The 14,519-nt window shown below is 39.3% G+C and overlaps 1 protein-coding gene across 1 annotated transcript in view; it reads left to right on the top strand.

Annotated features, from left to right (window-relative positions):
- Positions 1–296: 296 nt before the first annotated feature.
- The window catches only part of ptprt (protein tyrosine phosphatase receptor type T), a 555,356-nt gene continuing 541,133 nt past the window's right edge, over positions 297–14,519 (top strand). Inside the window, exon 1 of the mRNA XM_059329753.1 lies at positions 297–728. Within this exon, the coding sequence (XP_059185736.1) occupies positions 641–728 (88 nt within the window). The 5' untranslated portion in view covers positions 297–640. The remainder of the gene's footprint in view (positions 729–14,519) is intronic.

Raw genomic sequence — 14,519 nt, 5'->3', positions numbered from 1 at the left:
TTTAAATAACACATTTTATGTTCATGTAATGATTTCTTTATGTTGACATAATAAGTGATTACATATCCTTCCCTTTATATAATTAGATTCCCCCTCATAATGTTCCTCTAAATAATCCCAGTCTCACCCCTTTAGATGATTTATGACTATTCCCACAGCTGTGGGAATTAAATTCTGCTGTCACTTTTATTTTATTTTGAAACTCCCGATCGGAAGCTCAACACGCGTTAACGCGCGCGTCTTTACGCGGGTGTCTGGCACCCGGTGCGGTGCGCACTGCTCTCCATTCCTCTCCAACTCAACGTCAGTCTGTCAGAGACCGTCTGAGCGCGCACACACACTGTCCCACTCTCACACACACTCCGTGGCACACACGCGCACGCGCACGGACGCACACACACACACACGGACTCGGTGTGTCGAACCCGAGACGCGACGCGGAGAGGAGAGAGCTGCTGGTTTTTCGCCTCCAACTTGTGTCTTTCTGTCTCTTCTTGTCCACCAATGCGAGGATTTTGTCCCTGTTGTCTCTGTGATTGTCCCCGCTGTCCCGAACTAAGGAAACCCGGTTTAAGGACCAGACGGGATGTAAAATAACCCGCACGACTTGAGCAAAACAAGAAGAAAAAGAAGACAAGAGATGGATAAACGGAGTTATTCTCTCGCTTTGCCTGCAGCTTTCCTCTACTTTGTACTTTTGGGATTTACTGCCGGACAATTCTTTCCAGGTAAAGCGCTTTTATTTGTGTCATTTGTGGATTTTTGTGCAACTGTGTCGCTCATATTTTCCATGTTTTGGTGCGCTTTGATGATTTATCTGGAGTCTGACTCGGTATTAAATACCACGGCTGGCGCAAGTGGGGATATAAAGTGCAGGTTGATTTGTGCTTTTCAGCGTTTCTCTGCAGCTCCATGTGTTATTTAGTTTGATATTTTGTCAGATTGAGAACATTTTCAGTCTTGGAGTGGATTCTAAAGCTGTTCCAGCGCGCAGAATATGTCTCGAGCGGAGAAATAAACACGTGTTTATGTCCCATAAACAGGTGATTTATGTGTATAAATCCAGCGGGTGTTGATGATAATAGTGATGGTGTGAATTATGGTGACAGCTGTCTGCTTTCATATCATCATAACTGAGTCTGTCTCATACATCTGATGTGCGCACTGGAGCTTTGGTGTGAAGTTTATAGGACGCTCCGGGACTTTTGCTCCATGGAGCGTCCTGGACGTGCTGCTGCGGGTTCAGACGTGACTTGGATGCTGTTTTTTGTGGGTTCCAGTCCGCTGTGGACTCGGACTCGGGAGCCCCGGTGCGTCCTGCGGCTCCGTCTGAGCGCAAAGCTGCAAAGCTGCAAAATGAAAGCGTCCCCTGATTTATTTGTGATATGATCAGATTGATATTTCATCATGTAGTAGATTAAACACTCAGGAAGCATCATTGTGCTGCAGTGAGCCATTTCTGAAGCTTTCCATTCAACTTTTACACACCAATACCTGCTCCGATAAACAGAATACCTCTCTAAAACAACAGCTACACAATATTCTGTAACATTTCAGCCAAATAATCAGCTTCCCTCCAGTTTCATCCCGGAGTTGAGGCTTGTGGATCCTCAGTGAGCCCGCTGCAGCATCGAGCAGCAGCGCTGCTCTGGCACTTGTTACGCGCCGGGGAGGTTTGGAGAGTTTGCGGGATTCGCAGAGTTTTCCAGCCTTTTGGATCAAATCAGTGATGATTCTGGGTTCATCAATAATAACAAACTGAATCCTGACAGATGAATAAAACTGTGTCTGCAGCGCTGATGGAAAGTTTGCTCCCTCACACCCTGCATGCTTTATTTATTCATAAAACAAAAGGAGGAATAACGAAATCCAGGATAATATGCAGATGAAATCACAGCGTGCATATGCTATATAAAGGTCTAAACATATGATTGTGACATTTTTTACAAAGCCAGAATTGAAGCTGATTGTGCCACTGTATTATAATGTATAATCGCATCTTCCATGAGCTTTTCTGCCTGTTCTTTAATAAAAAAAAAACCACATATCTGAGCTGTGTGTGTGTCCTGTGCTGCAGCTCCGTGAAGCAGCAATTTCCACAAGTTGATTCTCTTTAAATCAGCGATGTTTGCAGTTGACTGCAGCAGCTCTGTGTCCGCCCCTCTTTCGGCACCTTCTGCTTGGTATTCATGACCTGTAAGGCTGCAAAAAGAGGCTACTTTGAAGGGAAGACTGGCTCCAAACACTGACTCGTCCCTCTCTGCCTCCGGCTGCGGCTCCGGGCTGCAGCGCGGCGGAGCAGCCAGTCAGTCAGTCAGTCAGCGGTCCCTCATAGCGGTGCGTAATGCCACAGCGGAGGAAACCGCTGCTGCGATACATGGCGCGTTATAGTGCAATAAAAAGTGAACATTTGAAGAAATGTGTGCGTGGATGGTGGAATCAAACCCCTCAAATGCATATTGTGTGTTTTTATCGACACGAAGAGAGAGAAAACTGCTTCAAAACACACGTTTTAGAGAAAAAATAGAGCTTTCCTCTATAGATTAAACGCAATAAATCCCCTTCTGCTGAGCATGTTGTCATTTTAAGAAGGAAAAATATGGAGAAAACGATTTTTTATGACTTTAAATTCGGGTTAAAGGAGTTTTGCTGCATGGGACGTGTATGTGTGTGTGTGGTGTCATTTAAGAAATCTGTCATTCCATGCACTTAACCAGTTATTAAATGGGGAGTGTGTTTATGTGTGCGTGCATGCAGTGCACGCTTGCAGTGGCAGTGCACGTGCACGTGTGTGTGTTTTTCGTGTGTGTGTGTGTGTGTGTGTGTGTGTGTGTGTTTGACAGGAGCTGAAGGATAGTTCGCTGCCTGTTGTTCCCTCTTGAGCCGTTGGGGGGCGATATTGTTACATCAGATCTGTCCTCAGTCACACACACACACACACATACACACGTATCGTCCACAGAGCGACCAAGTGATTCTAATAATCTTTCTTCTTATTCCGATTCCAGCTGCTGGGTTTTGTTTTTAGAAAGAAAAAAAACTGAAGTAACCCATTCAGCTCTAATGATAATGGACTGAAAGCCAGTGATAAGGAAAATGAGCTCACCCCGAGTCTCTCTCTGTCTGTGTGTCACCCTACTGACGTCTTGTAGAAGTTGTAATCATCCATTCTCATATCGGAGGTCTGTGTGTGTGTGTGTGTGTGTGTGTGTGTGTGTGTGTGTAGTCGGTGGGCCAAACAGCTCAATTTTCAGATCAAGTTGCTCTCATCGGCGTCATTACTCTCACTGAAGTAAAGCTCACAGTGGAGGCAAAAGATACATAAAAAACCTCAAGAAATAAAAGTGAAACCGCATTGACCCGACTAGAGAGAACTGGTGGGATAGTTTTTGTACCTTTGTAGTGGAAATTACGACTACTCTTGAGTGAGAAAATGAATCAAATATCATGTCAAAGTTCCTTTTAGTTTTCTTTATCACCAGACATCAGAATAAGGTGAACTTTGTCAATTTTAAGGCTGCTGAAAAAAGGTGTCCCCAAGAAGAAGAATTAGAAATCAATACAACCGCAGTGCTTTTATTTTGAAGGTTGTTTACGTTTTTGTGGTTTGAATGTATGTTTAGTAGCAATCCTGGCTGAATGACGCTCCACTCTTTAACTGATAGTTAACACAAGATTTATTTAAAATCGTAGCTCCAAGAAAATAAAAATCAGACATTCCTTGGTCCCCTTGTGAATCCACCATAAGAGAAATAACAAACATTAGCATTAGCACTTGAGCTAACAAGCACTTTTACTACAGTTAAGACAACAAATATAGCCACTAATATATATGACAGAAGAAAATAAACTTTAACAAACCTTGTGTCCTGTCAGCCAGCCACTATTGAAGCCTTTTTCATACTTTATATCAACTTTATATGAATTACGACGCACTCGTTATTATTTACCGTTCGTTTTTCATTTAACTGTTCTACCTGTTATTTCCTGTCGCTACATTTCAAAATAAAAGCACCCGTTTCACACTGGACGGCACCTTTTCAAAATAAAAGCATCACAACATTGTAAAACACAGAAAATTTAAACCAATAGGAACCTTGCTAAAGGTCATTTACAGTTGTGTTTAAAATAAATGTTAAAGTGATATAGTGATTGGAGTATTTACTACTTTTTACTGCTATATTTGATTTACTCCACATTAACAGTCTTATCATAACATGTGTTCTTTACAGTAGCAGCTCAAAACCAGATAATTTTTTGTATTTTATAAAGCGGTTAAATTAATACTGAGCAGAATTTAGTTCAGAGTTTTGGTCCGGCCCCTACAACCTTCGTGGTGTTGGTCATGTGGCCCCTTGAGAAAATGTATTGCCCAACCCTGCTGTAAACCATAATTGTAACAACCCACATCTTCAACGAATGGGGCACGTTTTCCGTGAATGTGCACGCTGCTACGTCTACTTTTACCCTTCAAAGTATACAACTTATACTGTTTATATTTCTGCTTCCAAATGCCTCTAATGTCTGACAATTCCCAGATCCTACAGCACATTATTTCTAGTTTAAACCGGCTGTTACCTGAAAAAAGAGGTCAGACTGGGGCCTTTTACTAAAGCAGAAGACTTACATTAAAAGTGACATAAAATATACCACTTGTAACATAAAATATACTACACTTATTTAAGGCTAAAAGTATTCGACTGCAACCCTGGATGCAGCAGTTAGTAACCAAGAGCTTCCCCGAACATTACCAGCCTTTGAAGGAAAAGTTCAATATTTTAGGATATGTGCATGTCTTTTGCAGACAGATGAGATCGATGCAGCTTGTGTGTGTGTGTGTGTGTGTGCATGGTATTTATGAAGCTATAGCCAGAAGCTGGTTAGCTTAGCATAAAGATAGAAACAGGAGGAAACAGCAGCTCTAAAGAGTCCAAACTGAAGGATTCCAGTTGATCTATTGCTTGAACCAAAGAAGTGTCTGTTCAGAAATGTTCATTTGGGTCATTTTGGAAAAACACTGACATAGTTTTGTCATTTTTAATATGATGACTTCATTTTTTTTAAATAAATCTTTTTATTGAAAAAAACAATAGTAGTGACAATGACTCATCAGCACGGTTACAAAAGATTTTTCTTCTTTTTTACACACATAAACCCCCTCCACCATGACTGGACCAAAAATAATAACAATAATAAAAATGAGAAGGCTTAGCTATAGGTGTCATAGACGTAGATACACCCCGAGCACTGGTCCCTACAGCTATTGCTGTATGGGACCAGTGCTCGGTGCGATTGCCCCGAGGTCCTAATAATTATAAATCAATAATAAATAAAAACAAATAACCATGTGGCTTTTTGTTTGCATCTCCATAACATATATCAAAATTGTGACTTTAATTTGTTCAGGAAATCTGGTCAGAACAAACTATTAACGCATTAGAATTGTTAAATGGGTTTAAACTTAGCCTCGTAACAAAAAATAAGCTTTAGAATTAGCTACTTTTTCACATTTCTGTTTCCAGCCACACACACATTTTGGAGAAGTCACTTCCTGTCAAAGTCACATGACCAGACCACTCAACCAGGCTGTTGAGTATGTGTCACTAAGGGATTTAATGAGTTAATGTGAAGCATAAAGCTGAATATGGGAGATTCTAGAAGATTAAAGTGTTTGTTACACCCGTGTCACCATAGGTTCTTATGGGTTAAGTTGCTCATCCCTGCTCCATATGATATGACTATTATTATATTATTATTATTATTACTATTATATTATTTTAGTGATTTAGGTGAACTTACCCTTTAAAATGCTTCATGCTTTATATTGCAACAGCTTTATGTTCAACAAAGCAAAGGCATGTGTTACCCAAGGATGTCTTTTTCATCTAGCAAGTGTGTGTTTATATGTGTGTATACATATGTGTGTGTGTGTGTGTGTGTGTGTGTGTTGGCTGCAGCTGTGCTCCTGATCCATGCCTTTGGGCTTCAGTGATCGCTAATTGTTGAACATCCGGTCGGATCTGGAGGTGACGACGAGGGCGTCGAGGTGTGTGTGTTTGTTTGTGTGTGTGTGTGTGTGTGTGTGCTTTCAGGGAAACCAATTTACAATTTATATTCCACTTAATTAGATTTCTTTGGCAGTAAGGACAGAAGGAGAAAGAGAACGAGGAGGAGAAAGAGAAAGAGAAAGGGAGTGACCATGTTTCACTTTCTCTCTCTCTCTCTCTCTCTCTCTCTCTCTCTTTTTCTCTTTGTCTCCTTGGCTCGTTCGCCCACTGTGTTGACATGTCGGAGAAGTCTTTGGCTTTGATCCAATCAGCTGCCTTCAATTCCCCAATTACAGAAACCTTTATGTGATTAGTGGTGTGTGTGTGTGTGTGTGTGTGTGTGTGTGTGTGTGTGTCATGCTTCATATGAATGTGTGACACATGGTGTCATACAAACAGAGGAGGGTGAGAAAGGTGAAGATGAGGAGAGGAAATAGGTTTTATTTAAAGCAGGGAGGAGAAGGAGAACAAGGGATGAGGGAGGAAGAGGAAGAGGAAAAAAGAGGAGGAGGAGGTGGGAGGGCAAGGGCAAAGGATGAAAAACTCAAAATTAAGAGAGAGGGAGATGGAGGAGAGGACAGGACAGAGAAAAGAAGAGAAATAAAAAGAGGAGGAGGTATGCATAGAAAAAAAAACAGGAAGGAGGAATGTGTGGACAGCTAGAAAAAGGGAGAGATGGGAAAGGAGGTGAAGAGAGCGTCGGAAAAGAAATGAAAGAAAGAAGGAAAGAGAGAGAAGGATGAAGGGGAGGGAAGAGGAGTTTAGAGGCAGAGGAAATGTTTTTTTGGTAATTTTGTGTCTTTTCTGGTAATTTTGTGTCTTTTTTTGGTAATTTTGTGTCTTTTTGTAATTTTGTGTCTTTTTTTAAGTAATTTAGTGTCTTTTTTAAGTAATTTAGTGTTTTTTCAATCATTTTGTGTCTTTTTTAAAATAATTTTGTGGATTTTTTGGTCATTTTGTGTCTTTTTTGTAATTTAGTGTCTTTTTTAAAATCATTTTGTGTATTTTTTTGTCATTTTGTGTCTTTTTTTAAGTAATTTAGTGTTTTTTCAATCATTTTGTGTCTTTTTTAAAATAATTTTGTGGATTTTTTTGGTCATTTTGTGTCTTTTTTAAAATAATTTTGTGGATTTTTTGGTCATTTTGTGTCTTTTTTAAGCAATTTAGTGTTTTTTCAATCATTTTGTGTCTTTTTTTTGTTATGTTGTGTCTTTTTTTGGTCATTCTGATACTGCCTCCAGCGACCCCCAGGTAATTTGAGTTTGAGACCTCATGGCTTAGACAGAAAGCAGAGAGGAGGAGAAGAGGGGAGGAGATTGAAGGCAAAGAGAGGGTGAGACTGTGGTAAAAGAGATAGTCCTGTCGTCCGCTGCCTCCTTCATCACTCCGGTCTGGACGAGTAGAGGAGGAAGAGGAGGGAGGGAGGGACGGAAAGGCAGGAGGAAGAGGAGAGGAGGAAGAGGAGGAAAGGACGAGTTGTTGGAGGAAAGACAAAGAATGACAGGAGGTCAAGAGAGGGAAAAAAGTGACACTAAGTTGATTATGTCTCACAGTTATCGACTGTCTGAGTGGCTGTAATTGTTTCCTCCGCTGTGTGTGTGTGTGTGTGTGTGTGTGTGTGTTGTGTGTGTGTGTGTATGAAAGGGAGAGCTTTATGACAGGATGTCTGTCACCTCGTGCCCCGCTCTGTTTAGTATGCTGTCCATCCTCCCTCACTGTGTGTGTGTGTGTGGTTGTGTGTGTGTGTGTGTGTGTGTGTGTGTGTGTGTGTGTCCGCCTAATCCGCGGCACTTATTCTATTGGCCTGACTAACTGACAGCCTAATAGCAGGGCATGCTGAGTGCCGGGGCGTCGCGTGTGTCTCTGTGTGTGTGTGTGTGTGTGTGTGTGTGTGTGTGTGTGTGTGAAGGATAGAGAGAGCTGTGCACTGAATGAATGATAAAATGTGCAGCGGAGCTGAAAGAGAGAGAGAGGATGGACGGACTGAGAGAAGAGACTTTCTGTCGTGAATAATCTTCACTTATTGTTTCTGTTTCTGATAATTATAAACTCTCTCCACCTCCTTAAACCGTCAGTTATTTTAAGTGCTATTCATTTGCCAAAAAAAGAGACTTAAATGTACAGTAAACAAAGTTAAAGATGCATTTTACTGATGGCAATTTTTTTTTTTTTTGTGGTGAAAAAACAAACAAAAGTCTTCAGATGCCCGCATACAAGAAGTGGTGCTGAAATGTCAATGAGTGGCGTTCAATGCACATTTAATCCGGATTCTGTTCTCGTGCTTCAGAATGAATTAACCAAATAGTGACTGGAAGTGTTTAAAGCATGGGTCTCAAACTCGCGGCCCGCGGGCCAATTTGGCCCTTGTGACGATATTCTGTGGCCCCCACCTTGATATGAAAGTTTAATGTGAGTTTTATATGAATGGCTCTTTACCGTGTTGTGTGTGGAAGGTCCCTTTAATTACTTTTTTGGTCATTTTGTGTCTTTTTTTTGGTAATTTTGTGTCTTTTTTTGGTAATTTTATGTAATTTTTTGGGTAATTTTGTGTCTTTTTTGGTAATTTTGGGTCTTTTTCGGTAATTTTTTGTCTTTTTTTACAAATTTTATGTCTTTTTTTTGTTATTTTGTGTCTTTTTTAAAATAATTTTGTGTGACTTTTAGTAATTTTGTGTAATTTTTTTGGTCGTTTTGTGTCTTTCTTTGGTCATTTTGTGTCTTTTTTAAATAATGTTGTGTCTTTTTTAATAATTTTGTGTCTTTTTCTGTAATTTTTTGTCTTTTTTGGTTATTTTGTGTCTTTTTTTAAATAATTTTGTTTGATTTTTAGTAATTTTGTGTAATTATTTTGGTCATTTTGTGTCTTTTTTTTGTCATTTTGTGTCTTTTTTTAGTCATTTTGTTTCTTTTTTGGTCTTTTTGTGTCTTTTTTTAGTAATTTAATGTCTTTTTGGTCATTTAGTGTCTTCTTTTGGTCATTTTGTTACTGCCAAAACAACACACATGTAACATCTTCAACTCAAGTGCTATCAGCGAGACATCAGCTCTGTCCTGAAAATACCCACATACCTCAGTATAAAGTTTATATAAGTTTATAGTTGCATGCAGTGCACAATTAAGAAGAAATGCATCCTAACAAAGTGTTCATTACATGGTGAAGCTGTGTGCAGGAGAGAAAGTCAGCAGGGTTTGAACTTCTCTTCAGTTCATTGTTAAAATGCAGAGTATCTCTCCCACTGTCTGATAATGTGCATCATTTTAAAAATGATCACAGCTTGCTGCCGTCTGTTGCGGCTGGCTCCTTCGCCACCTTTGATATTGGCTGTTTGGAACAATCATAAAATATATTGCTTTCTGATGCACTCAGACAACATAAAAGCAAATTCTTTCCAAACATAACCCATAACCCTAAAGTACCACATCACTGCACCGTGCTTGATCCCAGTCCAGAGTTTTTAGCCTCTCTGCCTCATATTTCTTGTCAGTTTACAACGTTTCTGTTGTCAAATGAAGCAAAAGGTCAGAAAAGATCTTTGAGGTAGCTGACGGCTAACTGTTAGCTTGCTCCATTACCTGAGAGTAAGTCAAACAGTGTTTATCCAACATCTCAGAGTCAGAATCACCTTTATTGTCATTGAGTAACAGGAAGTAATGAAAACGTATACTTAACTCTATGGAGTCTTGGACTATTTTGAATCCTTTTCATCCTGCCTGGATACACCACTTGTGTCTTTTTTGGGTCATTTTGTGTCTTTTTTTGTGGTCATTTTGTGTCTTTTTTTGTGGTCATTTTGTGTCTTCTTCTGTGTTTTTTTTGGTCCTTTTGTGTCATTTTTTAAGTCATTTTTGGGTCATTTTGTGTCTCTTTTTAGTCATTTTGTGTCTTTTTAAGTCATTTTGTGTCATTTTGTGTCTTTTGTTAGTCATTTTGTGTCTTTGGCCCTTGTGACTATATTTTGTGGCCCGCACCTTGATATGAAAGTTTAATGTGAGTTTTATATGAATGGCACTTTACCGTGTTGTGTGTGGAAGGTCCCTTTAATTACTTTTTTGGGTAATATTTTGTCTTTTTTTGGTAATTTTGTGTCTTATTTGGTAATTTTGTGTATTTTTTGGTAATTTTATGTATTTTTTGGGTCATTTTGTGTCTTTTTAGGTAATTCTGTGTATTTTTTGGTAATTTTGTGTCTTTTTTTTGGTCCTTTTGATACTCCCTCCAGCGGCCCTCAGGTAATTTGAGTTTGAGACCCCTGCTTTAAATCCATCAATCAGTGGAATCTGAACCAATGTATTTAAAATAAACGACAAGCCGTCAGTCTGTAATGGTACTTGCTTACCAAAAAGCCAAATAAAACCATTGAAAATAAAAATGCTCTGCTGTTAGTGACAAAACAAACTATTCCTCCCTCTGCATGCTCTGATTGAAAAGCTGTTTGTGTGGAAGTTCGAGGCCAGTTATCAAAGTTATTGCCTGAAAACAACAAAGTTATTTCCCTGCAGGAGGCACACAACACTGGTGATGGAATATGGTGTCGGAGTGACATTTCTGTCCGCCACGGGGATATCTGACAGTCGAGAAGCGAACGAGATGCTATGAGCAGTCAACGATAACGCGCCTTTGAAACGCACGTCTAATGGAAAGACAAGAAGAATTGATATTTAGCGGCCCTGAGGGCGCATTTGCCTGATGCATCAACAGCCAGCAGAGCACACACACGACTCAGCGGAAACAGCTGTAGCCATTAAAGAAGAGCAAGCATTCATCCATTAGGGCTGCAGACAAATCTCTCTTAAATGGTCTGAAGATATTTGTTGAAGAGAGTAAAAATGTGGCTTCAAATGCAAATAAGACATGCAAACTTTTCCTTTATGAAGGCTAAATGTGCACACAGACTGAGTTACTGTAAATGTGTTTCTCTAATGCAGTAGTTCTCAACCTTTTTGACCCTTTTCAGATCATACAAACTCAGTTGACATGGCGGATTTTGGACAAATGATGAAGCAGACAACAACTAAAAACAGTCCAGAGACTCCTTGTGAAGTAATAACTTGCTACTTAGGGATTTGTTAGAAAAGACACAAAATTACCCCAAAATGAATCAAATTTACCACAAAATGACACAAAATGATCAAAAAAAGACACAAATTGATCAGAAAAAGACACAGAATGACCAGAAAAAGACACAAATTGACCAAAAAAAGATACAAAATGACTAAAAAAACCCCACAAAATGACCAAAAAAAGATACAAAATTACCTGAAAAAGAATCAAATTGACCACAAAATGATCAAAAAAAGACACAAATTGACCAAAAAAGACACAAAATGAGCAAAAAGACACAAAATGAGCAAAAAAGACACAAAATGACCAAAAAAAGACACAAAATGACTAAAAAAAACACCCACAAAATGACCCAAAAAGACACAAAATGACAAAAAAAATACAAAAAATTACCAAAAAGAGGAAACAAAATGACCAAAAAAGACACAAATTGACCACAAAATGACCAAAAATAGACACAAAATGATCAGAAAAAGACACAAAATGATAAAAAAGACACAAAATGACCAAAAAAAGACACAAAATGACTTACAAATACACAAAATGACCCAAATTGTTGAGTCCGATCAGAATAAAAAATCAGAGTTGGATGACAGGATCACACACAAAGAAAAACCAACATAAAGGGGATCTTGTGATTGTTTCTTTTTGGTTCAAAATGTTGATCTAGTAAGGATTCCCTAGGGGAAAAAAATATACCAACATGGCATTTCAACATTTTTTTAAAGTGGTGTAAACAGGCAGGATGAAAAGGATTAAAAAATGGACAAAATAGCCCGAAAAGACTCCATAGAGTTAAAACGTGAAGTTGGGACCTGTGATGGATATCTGCCAACTGCATCATAATTAAAACACAAAATGTTCTCCATCTTTGCAGCTTGCATGTGAAATACGAACATCTTCAGACATAATTTTCTTCTTTTCCTTTACAGTAGAGACCAAAAAAACATTATTGCACATATATTCTAACTCTGAAGATGATTTCCATCAGCAGCTCTCTGCCCAGGCATGTGTTAAGCAGTAATAGCCTAATAAAAGATATGCCTGGTGGACAATGCCTTCATTATAACAGGTTAAACCATAAATTACACTTAATTCCTTCATTACATAAATTATAAAGAGAATTTTACAGCAGCCCATAAATCATACAGCAGTCACAGACAATCCAGCGGACTCTAACAGGCATAAATGAGGTGGAAAATGTTTTTTGTTTTTACGTCCTGTGGAGGCTGTTAACTGGAGCCTCGGGGAAGGATGGTGCACATGTTCATCCGCCGTGTTTTATTGCAGTTTGACTTCACCTTCAGCACAGGAATCACATAAACACAGACACGTTTTGGGTCACGGAGAAACAAGGGAGGAGGTTTGGTGATTAGTGTAGATGCAGTTTCTTCCCAAAATATTGAGTGTTTCTCTGAAGAAAAATGCAATGAGCCGGTGTGATCAATCAAAGCTTTTAGTTACACGAAAGGGAGTCCTCAGGAATCTCTCCCGACAATATAAACTTTTCTTCCTTATATACAGGGTTTCAGTCTTACCGTGTTTTCAGACCGGACGCGTAGCGAATTTTCGCGTTGCGTTACTCGCGCGAGTAAATAACTCGAGAATTTTCGCCCAAGAGACTATTTAGCGCCAAATAATTCCCTCCATTTCATTCTGTCATCAACCATGACAAGCATAGCGTCCCTGTACCTGCTCTGGAAGTCCGAGATACGTCGGAAAACACGCCGTCGTGTCTGGGTGAGTGACATCATCCGGAGGCGCACTCAGCACGGAGAGAGGACCGCAGAGTACTTCCACCTTTTTCCTGTCCCTCCTGCCGACCCACTCCTCCTTCCTGCCTCTTTTCTCCTCTCTCTCGTGTATGTATCTCGGACACTGTCGTCCAGAATCTCAACCCTGATAGGCTGTCCCGACACAGTGTCACGCGAATATTTCGCCAAAGTTGAATTTATTGAACTCATGCAAATTTGCGTTGTTTCATTCGCGCTGCGACATTCGCGGCAATCGCGGCATTCGCGTCGCGCGAAACCCGCGATTCGCGCCACCGGCAAAAATTTGCGTGTTTGCATTGACTTTGTATGTAATCTTGTCGCGCAAAATATGCGCTACGCGTCCGGTCTGAACACACCGTTACATGATGAAAGACAGGAGGTTGTTACAGGTGAAGTCGCGTCTTAATGTAATTAACATACAGGAACCAGACATTGCAAAGTAGTGAGAGAAAACTTCAAAGAAACATTAGAAACATGGATTGGGAACCAGTTCAGGTACTTGCCATGCAATACACATTGTAATCCCCTGCAGTTGGCCTGTCTGCCCATTTGTCTATGGCTACATTTACATGATGACGGTCTGAACAGAAGACGCAAAAGTGGCGTTGCATCTTCACTTTTTATTCCACGTTTAGACGAGCGTTTTCGGGAGGAAATCTGCTGCATACGGTGACGCAAAAGTGTGTGGAATTGGTGCACGCTGCTTTACGACCCTCTACTCACCTGATTCAGCACGTCAGACTGTAATATATCCAGTTGGAACGTACATTATTACCTGTGGTTAGTGCTGTTAAGTGCTTCATGATTGAGCCGATGTATAAAGCAGTTAGTGTCAGACGTTGTTACTGATGATTTATTCACTCGGTGACACAGCGTGCGGTAGGATTTCACAATAAAAGCCTCCTGCTGGTTCGTCACCAGGAGGATTTAACACTCATCATAGAACAGGAAGTGTTATTAGCACATTAGCAGTAGCTTTACACAGTGTTAATTTGTCTATGAATGACAGAGAAGTGTCACTGCAACATGTGTTATAATTATTGAGGCGACATGTCATATTTCTATCACATCCTGATTATTGCTTATATTTAATTTATGCGAATCACTGCATAAAGATGTAATTAATTAATGTATGCATATGATTCACTCAGTATTTTGCTATTCTTTACACACAACATCCTGCAGTTATTTTATGACTGTAGGAATATTTAAAAAAATTACAAAACCAAAACAGACACAAAATTACCAAAAAAGACAAAAAATTACCATAAAATGATAAAAAAGGACACAAAACGACCAAAAAAGACACAAAATGACCAGAAAAAGACACAAATTGACCCAAAAAAGATACAAAATGACCAAAAAACCCCACAAAATGACCAAAAAAGACACAAAATTACCAGAAAAAGACACAAAATGACAAAAAAAAGACAAAAAATGACAAAAAAACCCCCACAAAATGACAAAAAAAACCCACAAAATGACAAAAAAATACACAAAATTACAAAAAAGACACAAAATGACCAAAAATATGAATAAAAATGACCATATATGTATGCATATGATTCACTCAGTAGTTTGCTATTCTTTACACACAACATCCTGCAGTTATTTTATGACTGCAGGAATATTTTT

The sequence above is a fragment of the Centropristis striata genome, chromosome 3, assembly GCF_030273125.1.
Source record: "Centropristis striata isolate RG_2023a ecotype Rhode Island chromosome 3, C.striata_1.0, whole genome shotgun sequence".
Taxonomy (NCBI): domain Eukaryota; kingdom Metazoa; phylum Chordata; class Actinopteri; order Perciformes; family Serranidae; genus Centropristis; species Centropristis striata.
The sequence above is the reverse complement of the archived record's forward strand: the minus strand, read 5'-3'. Positions and strand labels throughout refer to the sequence as shown.